The 15,782-nt window shown below is 39.7% G+C and overlaps 1 protein-coding gene across 10 annotated transcripts in view; it reads right to left on the reverse strand.

Moving 5' to 3' along the window:
* UBAP2L (ubiquitin associated protein 2 like) overlaps positions 1 to 15,782 on the reverse strand; it is a 41,173-nt gene that overhangs the window by 21,773 nt on the left and 3,618 nt on the right. For all 10 annotated transcript variants that reach the window (XM_046681954.1, XM_046681955.1, XM_046681950.1 and 7 more), the window contains exons 2-10: positions 14,422 to 14,551; positions 13,081 to 13,158; positions 12,406 to 12,516; positions 8,445 to 8,613; positions 7,938 to 8,033; positions 7,467 to 7,512; positions 6,573 to 6,685; positions 2,589 to 2,641; positions 906 to 991 (exon numbers count right to left, since the gene is read on the reverse strand). In XM_046681954.1, the coding sequence (XP_046537910.1) occupies positions 906 to 991; positions 2,589 to 2,641; positions 6,573 to 6,685; positions 7,467 to 7,512; positions 7,938 to 8,033; positions 8,445 to 8,613; positions 12,406 to 12,516; positions 13,081 to 13,158; positions 14,422 to 14,511 (842 nt within the window). In that variant the 5' untranslated portion in view covers positions 14,512 to 14,551. The remainder of the gene's footprint in view (positions 1 to 905; positions 992 to 2,588; positions 2,642 to 6,572; positions 6,686 to 7,466; positions 7,513 to 7,937; positions 8,034 to 8,444; positions 8,614 to 12,405; positions 12,517 to 13,080; positions 13,159 to 14,421; positions 14,552 to 15,782) is intronic.

The following is a 15,782-nucleotide window of genomic DNA, read 5'->3' on the forward strand; positions in this document are numbered from 1 at the left end:
AACCTGAGGAGGGGGCTGTGGGAACCCCAAAATTTGTAGCCAGCCAGACAGAAGTGTGTGAGTAGCCTGGGCACCCATCTGCAGCTGAAGCAAGGGCAGTCTTGTGGGTCTGAGCCCTCAACGTGGGTCTGAGCTAACTCTGTACAGTTAGTGTCAGAACTGAATTGAAGTGTTGAACACTCAGCTGGTGTCAAAGAACTGGAGAATCGATGCGGAAAAACGACAGGTATTTGGTGTCAGGAAAAAAGCAAACATTATCTTTAACATGACATCCCTAACATCCTACTCCCATCGCACTTCTCTTTAGGACATTCTGAGTCAAGAGCTATCACACTCAGGTCTAGAAATAATCCAAGAGGCTTTCAGGGGATAAAAATATTCCCTAATGAGTGAATCTCCCTCTAGTGACCCCAATACCTCGGTTCAAGTTCTAAAAAGTTCATTAGTTGGATTCCAGGGAAAATAATGATCACTATATTCAGTGGGCTCAGCAGACAAAGATCACAATTATAAAGGAAGAGAAGAAGCTACTGAACAGTTCTGCAAATTCAGAAATGAATGAAAACATTTCTACTTTTAGCTTTTTTCCATCTGACTTACTACAAGACAAGTTACATCATGCTAAGTTTTAATCAATGCCTGTGATGCTGACAGGCCGATCTATGTAATTAAAGGGCTATTACGGGGAGAATCAACTTTAAAATTGTAATATATAGACTTTCATTCAGTAGATCAATTAGTATCAACTCTTATAAAACCTATCAATTAACTAGAGAGGATCCTAACATGATGTGGTTCTCATTACCAACACCATGGGAGCTTGCAAAGGCCCAGTGCCACTTCTCCTTACAGCTATCTCAGCAGATCCCTTTGGGAAAAGATAGTGAATTTTACTACACACTTGCCTCTGACCAGCAGTGATTGTCACATTCTCCGCAGGCAGAGGCACTGAAGACACATTAGAGGCAGTGAAGATCTTGGTCTCAGAAAGCTGGAAAACAGAGTAATTAGTCACTCCTGGTGTTAGGCAGGTGAAGGTCAAAAATCTAGCATAGGTAAGGGGAATTCAACAGGAAAAAGAGGGAAAACCCTTAGAACAGAAACTATCTATCCTGAGGAATCCTGAATGGATTTACCTTCAAGCCCCTTCTATATATGTTCAACTGTTTTATCAAAAGAGAAGTAGAATCAAGAAACCCAATAAAAAAAATAGTGGAGTCACATAATATGCACACTAAACTTACAGGAAGGTGAATATACATGCTAGACAGAAAAAGAGAAATCCCCTTTATATTTTCCCATTACAGTTCCCAACTTCCCACCTCTACCCAAACCACACTTTATCTTTCACCAGTCCTCTCAAAGAAAGATCACAGTCAAGATGAAGACAGGAACGAAGTTAATTCTTGGCTTCTGAGCAGTAAGGACCCAAGTGCTGGTGAGTTAAGGTCTTTTCAGGGATAACTTTAACTATATGCAATTTTTGCCTTAATACTGACTTGCTACACCTAGTGTCTCCACTGTAAGACACTAAAATAAGGTAAACAATTGTAGTGAGTAACTCTTCCTACTATTCAAAAGTTGATTTTGTTTTCTTTTTATTTTTGGATTAAAATCTCTCCTCTAAAAACAGGGAATCCACTCCCCCAAATATATCATTCTCTGAAAGTTGCTTAAGCAGACAAGTCAAATCTTAGAAAGTATTCACAAGCCCAGCTATAATAGAAAATAATCACCCTCTGATGCTGATGTGTCTGAAATTTTAAAAACTCAGGCCTGGCAACCAAAACAGTTTGACATATCATTTCCTCTTACCATAAAAGCTGTCTTGCCTGAATATATACCAGCATAGAAAAGCAGATTTAAAAATGTTAAAACAAGTATTCATGATCACTGAAAATGGTAATTCAGAGCAAAAACTTGACTGTGACCAGGAATCGGCAAAATTCTTGTACTCAGGTACTACTCCAGTGAATTCACAGAGCTTGTTTATGTGCCACCTTGTATCACCCTTCTATGAGGTTTCCAAGTTGAGTCAAGCTGGAAGATAGCCAATTCTACACATTCATCTCAATTACAACGTTGGGCTTCGAATAAATAAAAGGGTTCCAGAGCCAACCAGATTATAAACGGGAGGACTTGGTACTGTAACTCTCCTTTGTACCCACCTTCAAGCCAATTACAGGACCATACAGCAATGCTTGAATGTCAACCAAATAAGAGAATTGCTCCAAGTAAAGTCATGTGCTACCAGCAGCTGTTACTCAATGCACTACCTGCCTAACTCCATTTCTTGTGCCCTACCCAACCACCATCTCTTCCTGGGATAAATCCGACAATCAGATATTGGACTTACACAAGTGCACTTGCCCTTTCCATAGTCTGGTTCCACAGAGTCCTGTTCATGCCCAGTCTCCTTCATATAACATATGTGAAATGTTCTGGCTCAGAACACTATTTTGGATGTAAAAGTTTTGGGTCAGAATCTTAAGGGTGAATTTTGAGGCGTAGAAACATACCCATTTTCTATCCCTAAACACCACTTAGGGATAGAAGGCACTAATGAGGAATGACCTGGCAATACCTACATCTTCATTCCAATCTTCAGTTCCCCACTCCTCTGTGGCAGTCCTCCACGCACCTGGGAATAAAGGAAAAACAGTAAAGTAATTTTAAGCACCAGTATAAAACGTGCAGAAAACACTAATGAATTAACATTTTTGGCAGCCAAAAGTGTAACCAGAATTTAGTAATCAGAAGGAATTCTTGGGCTTCAGAGGGAGGAAAAGACTAATATTTAGAAACAGATACCTCAGATCACCAGAGCTTTAATAAGATTATGATTTCACAGCTACTTTCAGTTTTTGTTACACAGCTATAACAGCAAAAAGAGCAAGAGAGAGAGACAGAGAATGTGAGAGAGAGCGCGAGACCCCAGAGATCCCAAAGGACGCAATGCTCCAGGTAATCTCTTTAGGTCCTTCAGCCTTCTGACGTAGTAGTCAATTCAGTGAAACGGCAGTAGCCAATTCAAACCAGAACATGAAAACTACACCAATTCATCAGGTATAAGACAATACTTCAGGCAGTCTGAAGAGACATGGCAGCAGTGACACAGGAACACACAGTTGCCACACGATGGTGAAAGGGCAGTGATGGAAACACTTGAAATCTAGACTGAGGGCACTGACAACTATCTGCTACTGGAACTAAATTTAAAAATGCATACTCAGCAGAAGTCAAGTTTATGGATCTTATTGGTTTAACTATAAGAAACTCCCCCATGGATCTGTTCTTTTTGGGACACCCTGGACAAGACTGAAGATTCAAGTATGTGTGATAGTTATCGTCCTAATCCTAATCACACAGAACATGAAATCCGAGCTGCCAAAGTCAAGGCGCAGACAATAGAGGTGCATACCATCCTCATGTTGCTAATAACAAAGTCAGGACACAGTTTCTACAGGATGGGTCCATTAGCAATCAAACCACCTTGCACATTCCCCTTGATTTGCTTCATGTACACATACATCCTCAGGGAAGCTGCCCTTTCTTAAGGAACACAGATGAGAGTTTCTGTGAGACCCAGGATTCTTTTCAACCAAAGGACCATAGTAAAAAATAAGAACCTATCTAGAAAAGAGACAAGAACACTCATTTTCTTCTCCAGAACAGCATATACTGGATAACTCTTAAAACTTTCTCTTCAAATGGAGAAAGCTTCTTGCAAGAATGAAAGTCTGGCATTTACACTGTCACTGAAGAGAAATATTCCAACACCTACAAAACCCATCAGAAATTCTTCTAAACATTTGATAATGAATAATCCTATTTCCTAGAGAAAAATATGTTCATTGTAATGCCTTTCCCAAGACCATGTTAAAACTGCACCAGGGAAATTCCAAACCACTTAACGACGACAATGTTCCTGAAATCAAACCCAAGTCCAATATCTCAGTTTAGACAAGTTACATACATTCTTTTCTCCCTCTCCAGTGATACCACTCTTCCTCCCATTGACATCCATTCCACCCTGGCTAAATGGAACCTAAGATCTGGGTTAAACACACACAATCCTGGGATTGGAAGTGACCTAAAAAGTTATCTACTATTGAGAGGCTCTCTCTCAAATGCAAGAATTTTTTTTCTGCACTCCCTGTGCTGTAGCTGGGATGGAAAGAACGAATGTAGATACCTACTTGAGACTTTTCTACATAGAATGTGCAGTCACAGTTAAAGAAGAAGACTATACTGAGGAAGTATTAAGGAATAGAAAGAGCGCCAGTGCTCTAAACAACAAATTAGGGCTTCCATTCCATCAGCAGAAAGCCCAGTCAATGTAAACGCTAAATATTCATTAAATGAATAACTTTTTTAAGAAAGAAAAACAGGCATAGAATATGAGACAAAAAGCAGGAAAACAGAAAAATGACATATCCACAGATATTTCAGTCCATAAATATCTATAAAAATATCCGGGGCAGTTAGGCGCCTGGATGTATCATACCAGGAGCAGTCTCAAATTTTCGGGGATAATTTGACCCCTCAACCCCAATGAAATCAAGTCCTGAAACAAAAAAGAAAAGAAAAGAAAAAACCACCAGTGAATTTTGCTTGTGAATGAGAACGTCTGCCCCCAATACACAATTCCCACTGTACCTGTGGATATTTTAAAGGGTAGATTTGAATTTCTCTTAAAATTAAAAAGGGAATTTGAAGTTTGCTGTCATGAAAACACAAAAAGAGATCATATGCATGAAGTTACGCTCATATCATGAAATTACCAATGATGGGAGTGCATGAAGCTATAGCTAACACTTCGACACTAACAAGACGACAGCAGCATCCCACAACTTTTCATTCAGCCTCATATCACAGATTTTTGATTCTAGCCTCCCAAATCTGCCATTCTCTACTCAGTAGAAATAAACACACAACCTCATCCATCCTTCCCTGTTTTTCCAAACAGATCCTTGTTGAAAACAGCTAAGGCTTGCAATCTAGGACTGGGACTCTGCCAGATTTTCTATCCACAACTGAAAACAAACCCCTTAACTTCTATCATCATTTCTGCCAATGATAAAAAGCCAAATAACCAAGAACAAACAAGAGCTCAAAAATAGTAACTTTTGTTATTCAGACTACTAGTACTGCCTCTACAAAGCCATCAAGAGATGAATAAGAGCAGTTCTAATGCCTTCAAAGTATAGTAAGTTAAAATAGAAAAGGACACTTCACTGCCAAATGGTCAAGGGAATTAAAAAACATATCTTGCCAATAACTCACTTTTAGCTTCCACCAATGGGAAACTGGTATTCAAAATGAGTTTATAAAATAGCTTGGTGAACAAAAAGCAAGTGACATTCAGGACCTGACGTATAACATCTTGTGGGCAGTAGCTGAGAAGCTGTTTGTGCCAAAGACCCTCCTAAAGACACAGAGATAGAGATCACTGATCTTTCAAAAGGGGCAAGGCAAATTTAAATGGATAAATGAGACAAAGAGCCTATTTCATGTTCTACTATTAATTCATCCCCCCTTTATAAGAGGAAAAAGTCTCAGGTTCTCCATGTGCTGGCTCAGCCAGAAAGAGTAGCTGATCGCATAAGTAGAAAGCCCAGAGACTGATCTTATTTAAAGCTGTAAAAGTATCTTTTACCCCCAATCACGTCTTGGTGTATCCCACAAGCCTAACATATCCTTAAACATATACACCCTACCTAGATACAGACACCAAAGTCAGCTAACAAAAAAAGCAACCTTATTGAAACCACATAATACTCTACCACACCCAGAAGACTGTCCAACAAAGAGAGCTAGAAGATCTTCTTGCCCAGATAGACATTTCCCAAAAATGAAGGGAAAAAAGATACTCTCATTTCGGTACCAGAAAACAAACTGATAGTGGGCTTTGATTCTGAGCCCTGTTCATCTCTGCAAGTAGTGGCTTGATTAATCCTGGGTATCTTTTCAAAAGGCAAAGCTAGCTACCTGATACATTGGAGCCACATGGTATAATGGAAAAAGCACGGGCTTTTAGAGTCAAACAACTCTGAGTTCAAATACTAGCAAAGTTCATAAATGTTACTTTTTTCCTTCTTGTCCCCCAAACCCCCTAGTACATAGTTGTATATTCTAGTAGTATGTCCTTCTAGTTTTGCTATGTGGGACACCACCTCAGCATGGCTTGATGAGCAGGGCTAGGTCTGCGCCCAGGATCCGAACCAGTGAAACCCTGGGCCGCCAAAATGGAGCACATGAACTTAACCACTCGGCCACCGGGCTGGCCCCATAAATGCTCTTTTAGTCTAAGTTTTGTCATCTGGAAAGTGATGATAAATAATACCTATTTCATAAAATAGTGATGACTATCAGGTGAAACAGCATGTATAATTTGCCCATAGGCACATAGTAAGTAAAGACAATACACAGTACTTCAATTGCCATCCCTTTCTCCCCCTATCTCTGCACCCAAACACTATTCCTTCACTTTTTTATGTGACTGTAACCTCAAAAAAAGTTATGTCCTTAGGTTCCCAGAGACAAGAAACAAATAATAAATGGTCACTCACTCGTCCCATCATCTGGTTCGAAGTGGCCAGTGTTGTTCCACGTATTGCCGCTATTATTGCCATAGTTATCATCAGTATTGGCTGGCTCTGCATAATCAGCTGGGTTAAAGGTTCTGATGGGGAAAAAAAAGCTTAAGAGTCTCTGGCTTTTAAGCAGCACCAGCAAAAAAAATAACTCAAAGAGGTGGGCAATCAGAATCTTGACTGTCTCTTTCCTAGTACAGACCAATCATGGCCCCACTCTATATACTATCTGCCATCTACTTTTCCTCACTTATCAACCTACCAAAAATTTCATGGTATAATGGCAATTTATATCTACTATCCATTTTGAGTTAGAATACCAATAATCACAATAGAATCTACATGAAAATTCTGGAAAAATATCAGATATATGCATTCAAATGAAGCTATGAGACAGACATAATGATCCAGTGGTAAATGCTTATCCCTAAAAAATAAGTTCCAAGTACACACCTTTCTGATTAAATAGTCTAGAAATCTTCTGATCACATTTTGGTTAAGGTTGCCTATTATCTTCAGGATATCAGCCACTCTAATTATGGTGATTCTTTTTTTTTTTTTTTAAAGATTGGCACCTGAGCTAACAATTGTTGCCAATCATTTTTTGTTTTTTTTTGCTTTTTTCTCCCCAAATACATAGTTGTATATTTTAGTTGTGGGTCGTTCTAGTTGTGGCATGTGGGATGCCGCCTCAGCATGACCTGATGAGCAGTGCCATGTCCGCACCAAGGATCAGAACCAGCGAAACCCTGGGCCGCTGAAGCAGAGCACGCGAACTTAACCACTGGCCACAGGGCCGGCCCCTAATTATGGTGATTCTTAGAGGAAAAAAATTAAAGACTTTGTGGCCATCAGATCAATGAAACTTACCCCATTCCTTGATCAGAAAACCTTCCTCCCCGCCTGCCAGAGCCACCTAAAGAGAAAGAGAGGGAGGGAGAAATATTTTAGAAGTTGACATAAAACTTCCTTGCCAACTGAGGCAGCTCTGGAATAGTAAGTGTTGATATTATCAGACGTTCCTTCTCTCATTCTGTAGCGGAGCAGTTAATGTTGAACACAACAGGATAATCATTACTATTGATAGATTGTTCTTTGTTCATCAAACTGCTGGGTCCCCAAGCAAATGCAGTAATATCAACAATAATGACCAGAGGAAATGACATCTACCTTCTTTCCCACTGCCCACTCAGTAATCTCTAAAATCTGTATAACATCTCAACAATTAAGGTAACCAGACTCCCTGTGAATTTGTTTGTTTGTTTTTAAATAAAGTAGACCCCTACAGAACTAATAAGACTAGCTTGCCCCCAGTATCCATCCCCTAGACAAACTGATCACCTCTGCCTCGGCCACGACCTCTTCTGCCTCTTTCTGTGCCTCTTCCAGAAGGCCCTCCACTCTTGGTGCCATCTAATCCGTTCTCTTGACCCCGAACTAAAATTAGGAAGAAAAAAAACCAAAACATAGAGACAGCCAGAGCAGAGTCAATAGGATATGTAAAAATATAAAAAAGGCATGTATATACAGTAGTGGGGAGACAAAGAAGAGAAAATGAGCTGGAAGGATGGGACATGATGGTTACTAGGGGAATGGTGATGAACCACAACAGATATCTGTAAGTCAAACAACTTTACAAATGACTACAGGGTAATTTCATGCCAAACTGGTGGCTGTTGCTAGAAAAGGCAACATGTAAGAGATGCCAAGGTCTCAGAAAAGATGATGGCCAAGAAAAGTCAAAAATATGATACAATCGTTGCTAAGTCCAGTCTAGCAGAGCCCTAATGTCCCTGAAGTCTGGACATTACTGATCCACAGCTGGTTTTGTTAAAGCCCCATGCATACACTCTCGTCCACGGCTGGCACCTCTCCCCCGTCTTGGTGGCCCACCACGTCGCCGACTATAGTCTCTGTCCCGGTCTCGATTTTCTTTGCCTTCTTCGTTGGATTCGGTTTGGCCGCCATCCTTCTGTCCTGAGACTCCCTTCTTCTTCCCGACCATCTCCCAGGAATGCTGAAGAAGGGCAGAGCATTTATGTCTAATTAATATGGATTGCTATCAGGAAACCAGAGATAAAAGCTGAGACAAATGTTAATCATTCTCCTCTTAGCATCCATGTCTAAGATACTTCTACTAGTTTACTTCTGTTTAAATGGACGGTACAAACAGAACCTTAAAACAAATTCTGCACCTATCACCGTAAAATTGAATTCCTTTTCGTAGGGGAGGTGCTTATAGCTAATGGATTGCAGAGATCACTTCCAAAAGGATCACCAAGATCTCTATTCAGTTCTGTCACTTGGCATATTAGTCAAAAAATCTAGTTACTGGTCCCTATCTTTCAAGTGTTTCCTGGACTGAAAACACTAATTTCCTTTGGATTTAGTGGCTCTCAACTTTTTATAGTCTTATTCACGTCAAATAAAACAAACAAAAAAGAAAACAAAGTTTCTAAAAGTTAACTTTGAATTCAAAATAAATGAGCACCATTTGACTCTTGGGCACATTCTCTAGTCATGCAACCCAGAATTTAGGAGGAAAACAACTATACCCACTCCCTACAACCTCCTCCACACACACCAATTTCCTTTATTTAAAAGACCAGGGGCCAGCCCAGTGGCGCAGCGGTTAAGTGTGCACATTCTGCTTCTCAGCCGCCCGGGGTTTGCCGGTTTGTATCCTGGATGCAGACATGGCAACGCTTGGCAAAAGCCATGCTGTGGTAGGCGTCCCAGGAAGATGGGCATGGATGTTAGCTCAGGGCCAGTCTTCCTCAGAAAAATGAGGAGGATTGGCAGTAGTTAGCTCAGGGCTAACCTTCCTCAAAAAAAAAAAAGACCAAATAGCAATCATGAAGCAATCAGGAAGACGTGCTGACTATAGGAGGCCTTCCATTCCAGGTTTTATCCACTGTGTTCTCCCTATACTTCTTAAACTGACAGAACCCAATTCAACTTTCCCCAAAGCAGAATAATCTATGATTCCTTCCAGATTTTAGGAGGGAATATTTATGGTAAAGAAAATAAGCTAACCAGTCCTGCAAGAAGACTCATTCATCAGGAAAATGACTTTTATAAATTTAAAGTTTTAAGAGCACACAAACCTTGATTTACACATTTTTGCAGAAAATATGTACAAATTAAAGTTCCAGGACAAACACCAAGACTACCAGATTTTTACTATCCTAGTTACCATCTAACTCAAACAACAACAGTCCTGGTGCTTAGCAACAGCTATCGAATAACTTTCAAGAATATGGATCCAGTACAAGGGGCCAGCCCCATGGCCGAGTGGTTAAGGTCGCATGCTCCACTTCAGCAGCCCAGGGTTTTGCTGGTTCGGATCCTGGGTGTGGACCGAGCACTGCTCACCAAGCCATGCTGAGGTGGCATCCCACATGCCACAAGTAGAAGGACCCACAACTAAAATATACATCTATGTACTGGGCGGCTTTGGGGAGAAGAGGAAAAAATAACTAAATAAATAAATATTTTAAAAAATTAAAAAATAAATAATAATAAAAAAAGAATATGGACCAAGTATAATATGAAATTACTATTAATTTTCTCAGGGTTGATAATAATATTGTGGTCATATAAAAGAGAATCCTTCTTTAAAAGAAACATACTGAAGAATTTAGGGAATAAAGTATTATGATGTCTACAACTTCTAAATAATTCCAACTACCCATCATTGGATGAATGGATAAACAAAATGTGGTATATATAAAAATAACAGATTATTCAGCCTTAAAAAAGAGTGAAATTCTGACATATGCCACAATATAGATACATCTTGAAAACCTGCTAAGTGAAGCAGGACAAAAAGGATAAATATTCTATGGTTCCACTTATAAGAGGTACCTAGAATAGGCAAATTAATAGAAACAGAAAATAGAAGAAGTTACCAGGACTTGGGGGGGGGGGAGGGGAGAATAAGAAGTTATTATTTGATGGATATAGAATTTGTCTGGGAAACGAAAAAGTCCTGTAAATGGATAGTGGTAACGGTTGTACAACACTGTCAACGTACTTAATGCCACTGAATTGTACTCTTAAAAATGGCAGGGGCCAGCCCAGTGGTGCAGTGGCTAAGTGTGCACGTTTCGCTTTGGCAGCAAGGGGTTCGCCAGTTTGGATCCCGGGTGGAGACATGGTACCACCTGGCAAGCCATGCTGTGGAAGGCGTCCCACATATAAAGTAGAGGAAGATGGGCATGGATGTTAGCTCAGGGCCAGTCTTTCTCAGCAAAAAGAGGAGGATTGGCAGTGGATGTTAGCTCAGGGCTGATATTCCTCAAAAACAAAAACAAAACCAAAAAAAAAAAAAAAAAAAGGTAAAACTGGGGCTGGCCTGGCGGCATAGTGTTTAAGTTCACACACTCTGCTTCAGCAGCGCAGAATTCGCAGGTTTGGATCCCGGGCACAGATCCAACACCACTCATCAAGCCACACCATGGTGGCATCTCACATAAAGTAGAGGCAGGTTGGCACAGATGTTACGTCAGGGACAATCTTCCTCTAACACACACACACACACACACACACACACACAAAATGCTAAAAATGATAAATGTGTTAAGTAAGTTTTACCACAATTTAAAAAATGTTTTAAGTTCCAAAAAAGGTAATTTTAAAATTATAGTAAAAGCATATCTACATATTCTAAAGAGTCTACAATAAATAGTTTACTAAAGCAATAATTTAAAAAAAAATGATTAGGGGTTAGCCCAGAGGCATAGTGGTTAAGTTCACATGCTCCACTCTGGCAGCCTGGGGTTTGCAGGTTCGGATACCAGGCACAGACCTACATACTGCTCATCAAGCTATGCCGTGGTGGCGTCCCACATACAAAACAGAGGAAGATTGGTGGCAGATGTTAGCTTAGGGCTAATCTTCCTCAAAAAAAATTAAATGAAGTTTTCCATTATTATTGCCCATTGCCTCAAAGAAAATGACAAACCTCCAACATTTAGCTAAAGTGACACTGTAACATGAGTAAGTTGATCTAAGGATCAACTCTGGTTATCTTTCTCAACCAAAGATTCCCAGTATAAGACCAAGTAAATGAAAATGAGTTCAAAATGATATACTGTTGATCAAAAAAATAATGAAGGTCTCTACTAAGCACTGCAGCAACATCCCAAAGGTTATTAAGGTAGAATCCCTGTTCTTAAGGAACTCACAGTTTGGTACAATGCTAAGACAAGAACAAAAACAGAGAATTCTCATTAAGTGAGAAGGAGAGGAAGATGTGAAAGCAACTCTAAATTCTAGGGCAAGAGGTCCTTCAAGATATCCCCTATCATTTCCAAGGATGGTCAACAGGCTGTAAAGTTTGTTTCTCTGCTACCTCAACAGAAATAAGTTCACGTAATGAAGAGGTATTGCGAAATGCTAATGTGATATTGACAGGAATGTCCTGAAATCAGAATAAGCAGCTTGTGACTTGTTCAATAGCAATATAACAGGTGAGCATAAATCGTCCATGATTAGTAACTAAAGCTATTAAAAACAGCACCCCTACTTCAGAGTAACCCAGTCTTGAAAACATTCACTAGCCTGCAATGAATAATTTATTCCAGGCCAATTAGAAGACACTGATTTTATCTGTTTTCTCCTATTTATTGTATACAAATTTTAAGTATTTGCAACCCGCAGCAAACAACCTTCAAGACAGTTCCCTGCTCTATTTGGAGAATAAGGTACTTTGCTTTAAGTTCAGTTACCCCACTTGCTATTTTTAGAAAATTACTAGCCTCTCAACTGGGGACCCACTTTCTAGAACACTTTATTAGCACTCTACCGTATCTGGGTTTCCTTCCAGCAGTACATTGATGGCTCTGTTGACATCTCCATTGCAGTCATGCAAAGCAATGACACATTCATCCTGGTTCTTGCCTGTGATATCAATCAACTGAAAGAGAAAGATCAGCAACCATCACGAACAAGCTGGCACTCCCCACAAAAGGAAACTAGGTGAAGAAAAGAAAAGGGAGAAGATGCCAGCTGAGTCTGAAAGAACCAGGCTTAAAAGAGCAAAATATGTGAATTTTGCTATTCTAGTTTCAAAAGAAAAATATTAACACCTGTGATGAGGGATAGGGTCAAAAGTATTTACAAAGCAATCAAACAATAAAGCATCTGATAGACAGTCAAACCTAGAAGCACACAGGCTTCAGCATACCATGTACTTCCACATTTCCTAGGTGCCTCAATTGCTCAAAGTTGCTATAAAACAGCATTGACAAAGTCATTCAAAAACAAAAGGTTAAAATTAAGATAAAATCTCTTTGAACAAGGTAACTGTCCAGAGTGTATAGTAAATCAGGCAATAAAAGCACTTATTTATTGGCTTAACCTATCCTATTTCAGGTTATAAGTCTTCTATTACCTGTAGCAGAAAGCACCCTGCTACACATCTACGCTTTAATCCTGATGTCCTTTTCCATAGCTTACAGCAAATTAGTAATACACTCACTTGTTTCACCTTTTCCTCAAAGTCAGCATCATTATGGTCCGAAATCATCTGTGCAAGTCGAATTTGTTCTGCAGTGGCCTAGGAATGGAGATAAGTTCAAGAAGGCACAATCAAGAGAAAACAGTTTATAGACATAAGAGAGCTATGTAGTCAACATCCACCCCACCCCCCACCCCGATTTCCTCTCCTTATTACAAATGACCAGGTAATAAAACACTAACACCACTCAAGATGTTTAAACCAGCAAAATGAGAAAAAACAAAGAGTGAGGTTGCCACTATTTCACTCTACAATCCCTAAAAAAGCAGGGAGCTTTTTCACCAATGTTCACAGTTAAAGAGGCTTTCATCTTGGGATCACAGCGCCACTTTGAAATATCTGGGCCTTAATACACATTAGTGTATTTGCAATGTCATATGCAAACCTTGTTCCAGTTTCTGCAATGACCAATGCCACCTTCTTATTCTTAGGGCTGAGAATACCATAAGATTTTAGACTAAGGATATACTCAGCCTATCTTCTGAGTATCCAATGTATGTTTATAAGATACCAGGAATTTTACTGTCTCAATTGAAATTAAGTACTAAAATTCTGCTAGAGATTCACTTGGAAAGAGAAGTGAAAGAAAAATGAGTTAGAAGAAAGTTCTAGTCTTAAATATTCAATTTATCCTACCATAACAAAATGTAAGTTAATTCACTCACATTAGGTACCAACACCTAACTGGTTACAGAAAACAGATCATATCTAAATGAAAGAAACAAACAAAACACACACAACCCCCTCTGCCCCCATAAACCTCAGTATCTAAGAGATTAATTTACACCTAAAACTGGGCAATACTCTAGGGTGTCTCAATTGTTAATTCTGAGGGAGCACAGTAAAGGTGCTAACTCTTTATGGGAAAGGAAAAATCAGATTAGGTCTCAATGAGACCAGAGAGGAAGATAAAAGTTAGGGAAAAGAAGAGCAAAGGAAAGGGGAAAGGCAGCAAGACAAAGGTTGGCTAGAGAGATATCAAAGGGGAAGGGCTAGGAAATAAGAAATGTACTGCTAAAACGACCCAGATGAAAGAAAGGAAATGCTATCTTATACATACAAAGCACAGAACCTATTCTTTCCAAGCTTCATACTGTTATAGTAGTAAACAACAAAAAATAAGCACATTGCATCACAGCATGTCATTAAGCTATCAGGCCCCAAGTAAAAGAAGCAAGGACTAGAAAACAGGAATAAAGAACACAAATCAATAATCCAAAGCACAGAATGATGCTGCATTGGATGGAAACCAGTATCGACCAGCAAGGCTATCCATGGATCCACATCCCTTGGATTCTTTACCTGTGGCCGCTGCTTGTGCTGTGTCTGGTTTTGGTTTTGAGGTTGTTCCCAGTTTCCCCGGGCTCGGTTAGTGCCCACCGACGTCATCATTTACAGTATATACAAATAACAGTATTTACAAGGAAGAATACTGAAAGATTACAAAAAAAAGAGTTTAGATGTTAAAAGTGGGCAAAATATGTTTTCAACCTCTCTTTCATCAGCACCCTCACCAAACACTTTCATTTCCTCAAAGGAACAAACCAATAAGACTCTCCTGTTCTTGAGACATATTTAGTTTGATAAACTCCTTAATGAACTATGGCTGTAAATCCATTTTTGTATAAGAAATGCATAAACCATGTGCTAAGTGATGGTTTTATTTTTTTAAAAAAAGTTATGGGCACTGTTTGGTTACTAGTCCCCTCTAAGCAGTCTTTCATCAAGTTTTGCTCGCTCTCTCTTTCAATAGAGAGAGAGAGCAAAACAACGTTAATAATCAAAAGCCTTGGGGCCAGCCCGGCAGCGCAGCAGTTAAATTGGCATGTTCTATTCCAGTTACCCGGGGTTCAGTGGTTTGGATCCCAGGTGTGGACATGGCACTGCTTGACAAGCCAGGCTGTGGCAGGTATCCCACATATAAAGTAGAGGAAGATGAGCATGGATGTTAGTTCAGGGCCAGTCTTCCTCAAAAAAAAAAAAAAAAAATCAAAAGCCTTCTATACAGATGAAAATATCTGAAGTCCCTTTGCAGAAGGAAAGATAATCAGCAAAGCCTGGAAACAAAAGCCTTCCAGGAAGGGGATTAGTCTATACCTCAGACAAATAAAAACAATTTAAATTACTGTTCTCAATCCACCTATGAAAACAGCCTTACCTGCCTTACAACCATTTTACGTGTTGCATGTGACCTCCATCAATTGGGAAAGGACAAGCTCAAGTCTAGCCTCTTTCTCCCTCAAGTTTCTCTCTCTCAGCATGCTGTGGGGGCTTCCATAGCCTTGAACAAGGCATGTATTAGCCCCAATGACTCTGCCCAGAATCTCAGTTCCCTGGATAAGAACTCCAACACTCTGCTTTTGCAGCTGCTTCTGTTGGTCTCCTAGTCCACAGTTCCAAGAAACCAGAATTACAATTACCCTCCACCACTCACCTTAACATAACCAGAATTACACACTTGTCCCAAACCAAAAGCATCTATCACAGTTTTATTTGGAGGAAAGGGCTTCTGGGAAATCATTTTAAACTTGAGACATTATGGCTGGCAAGATGACTTTGTTGAGTCTTTAAAGAGAAACAGGAGACACAAGGCCTTCCCAAATCCAGAACAGTTTTTGTTATAACACTTCTAACAAGCAAGGATTCTATTGAATTTAAATTCC

Source organism: Equus quagga, chromosome 13 (genome assembly GCF_021613505.1).
Source record: "Equus quagga isolate Etosha38 chromosome 13, UCLA_HA_Equagga_1.0, whole genome shotgun sequence".
Classification (NCBI taxonomy): domain Eukaryota; kingdom Metazoa; phylum Chordata; class Mammalia; order Perissodactyla; family Equidae; genus Equus; species Equus quagga.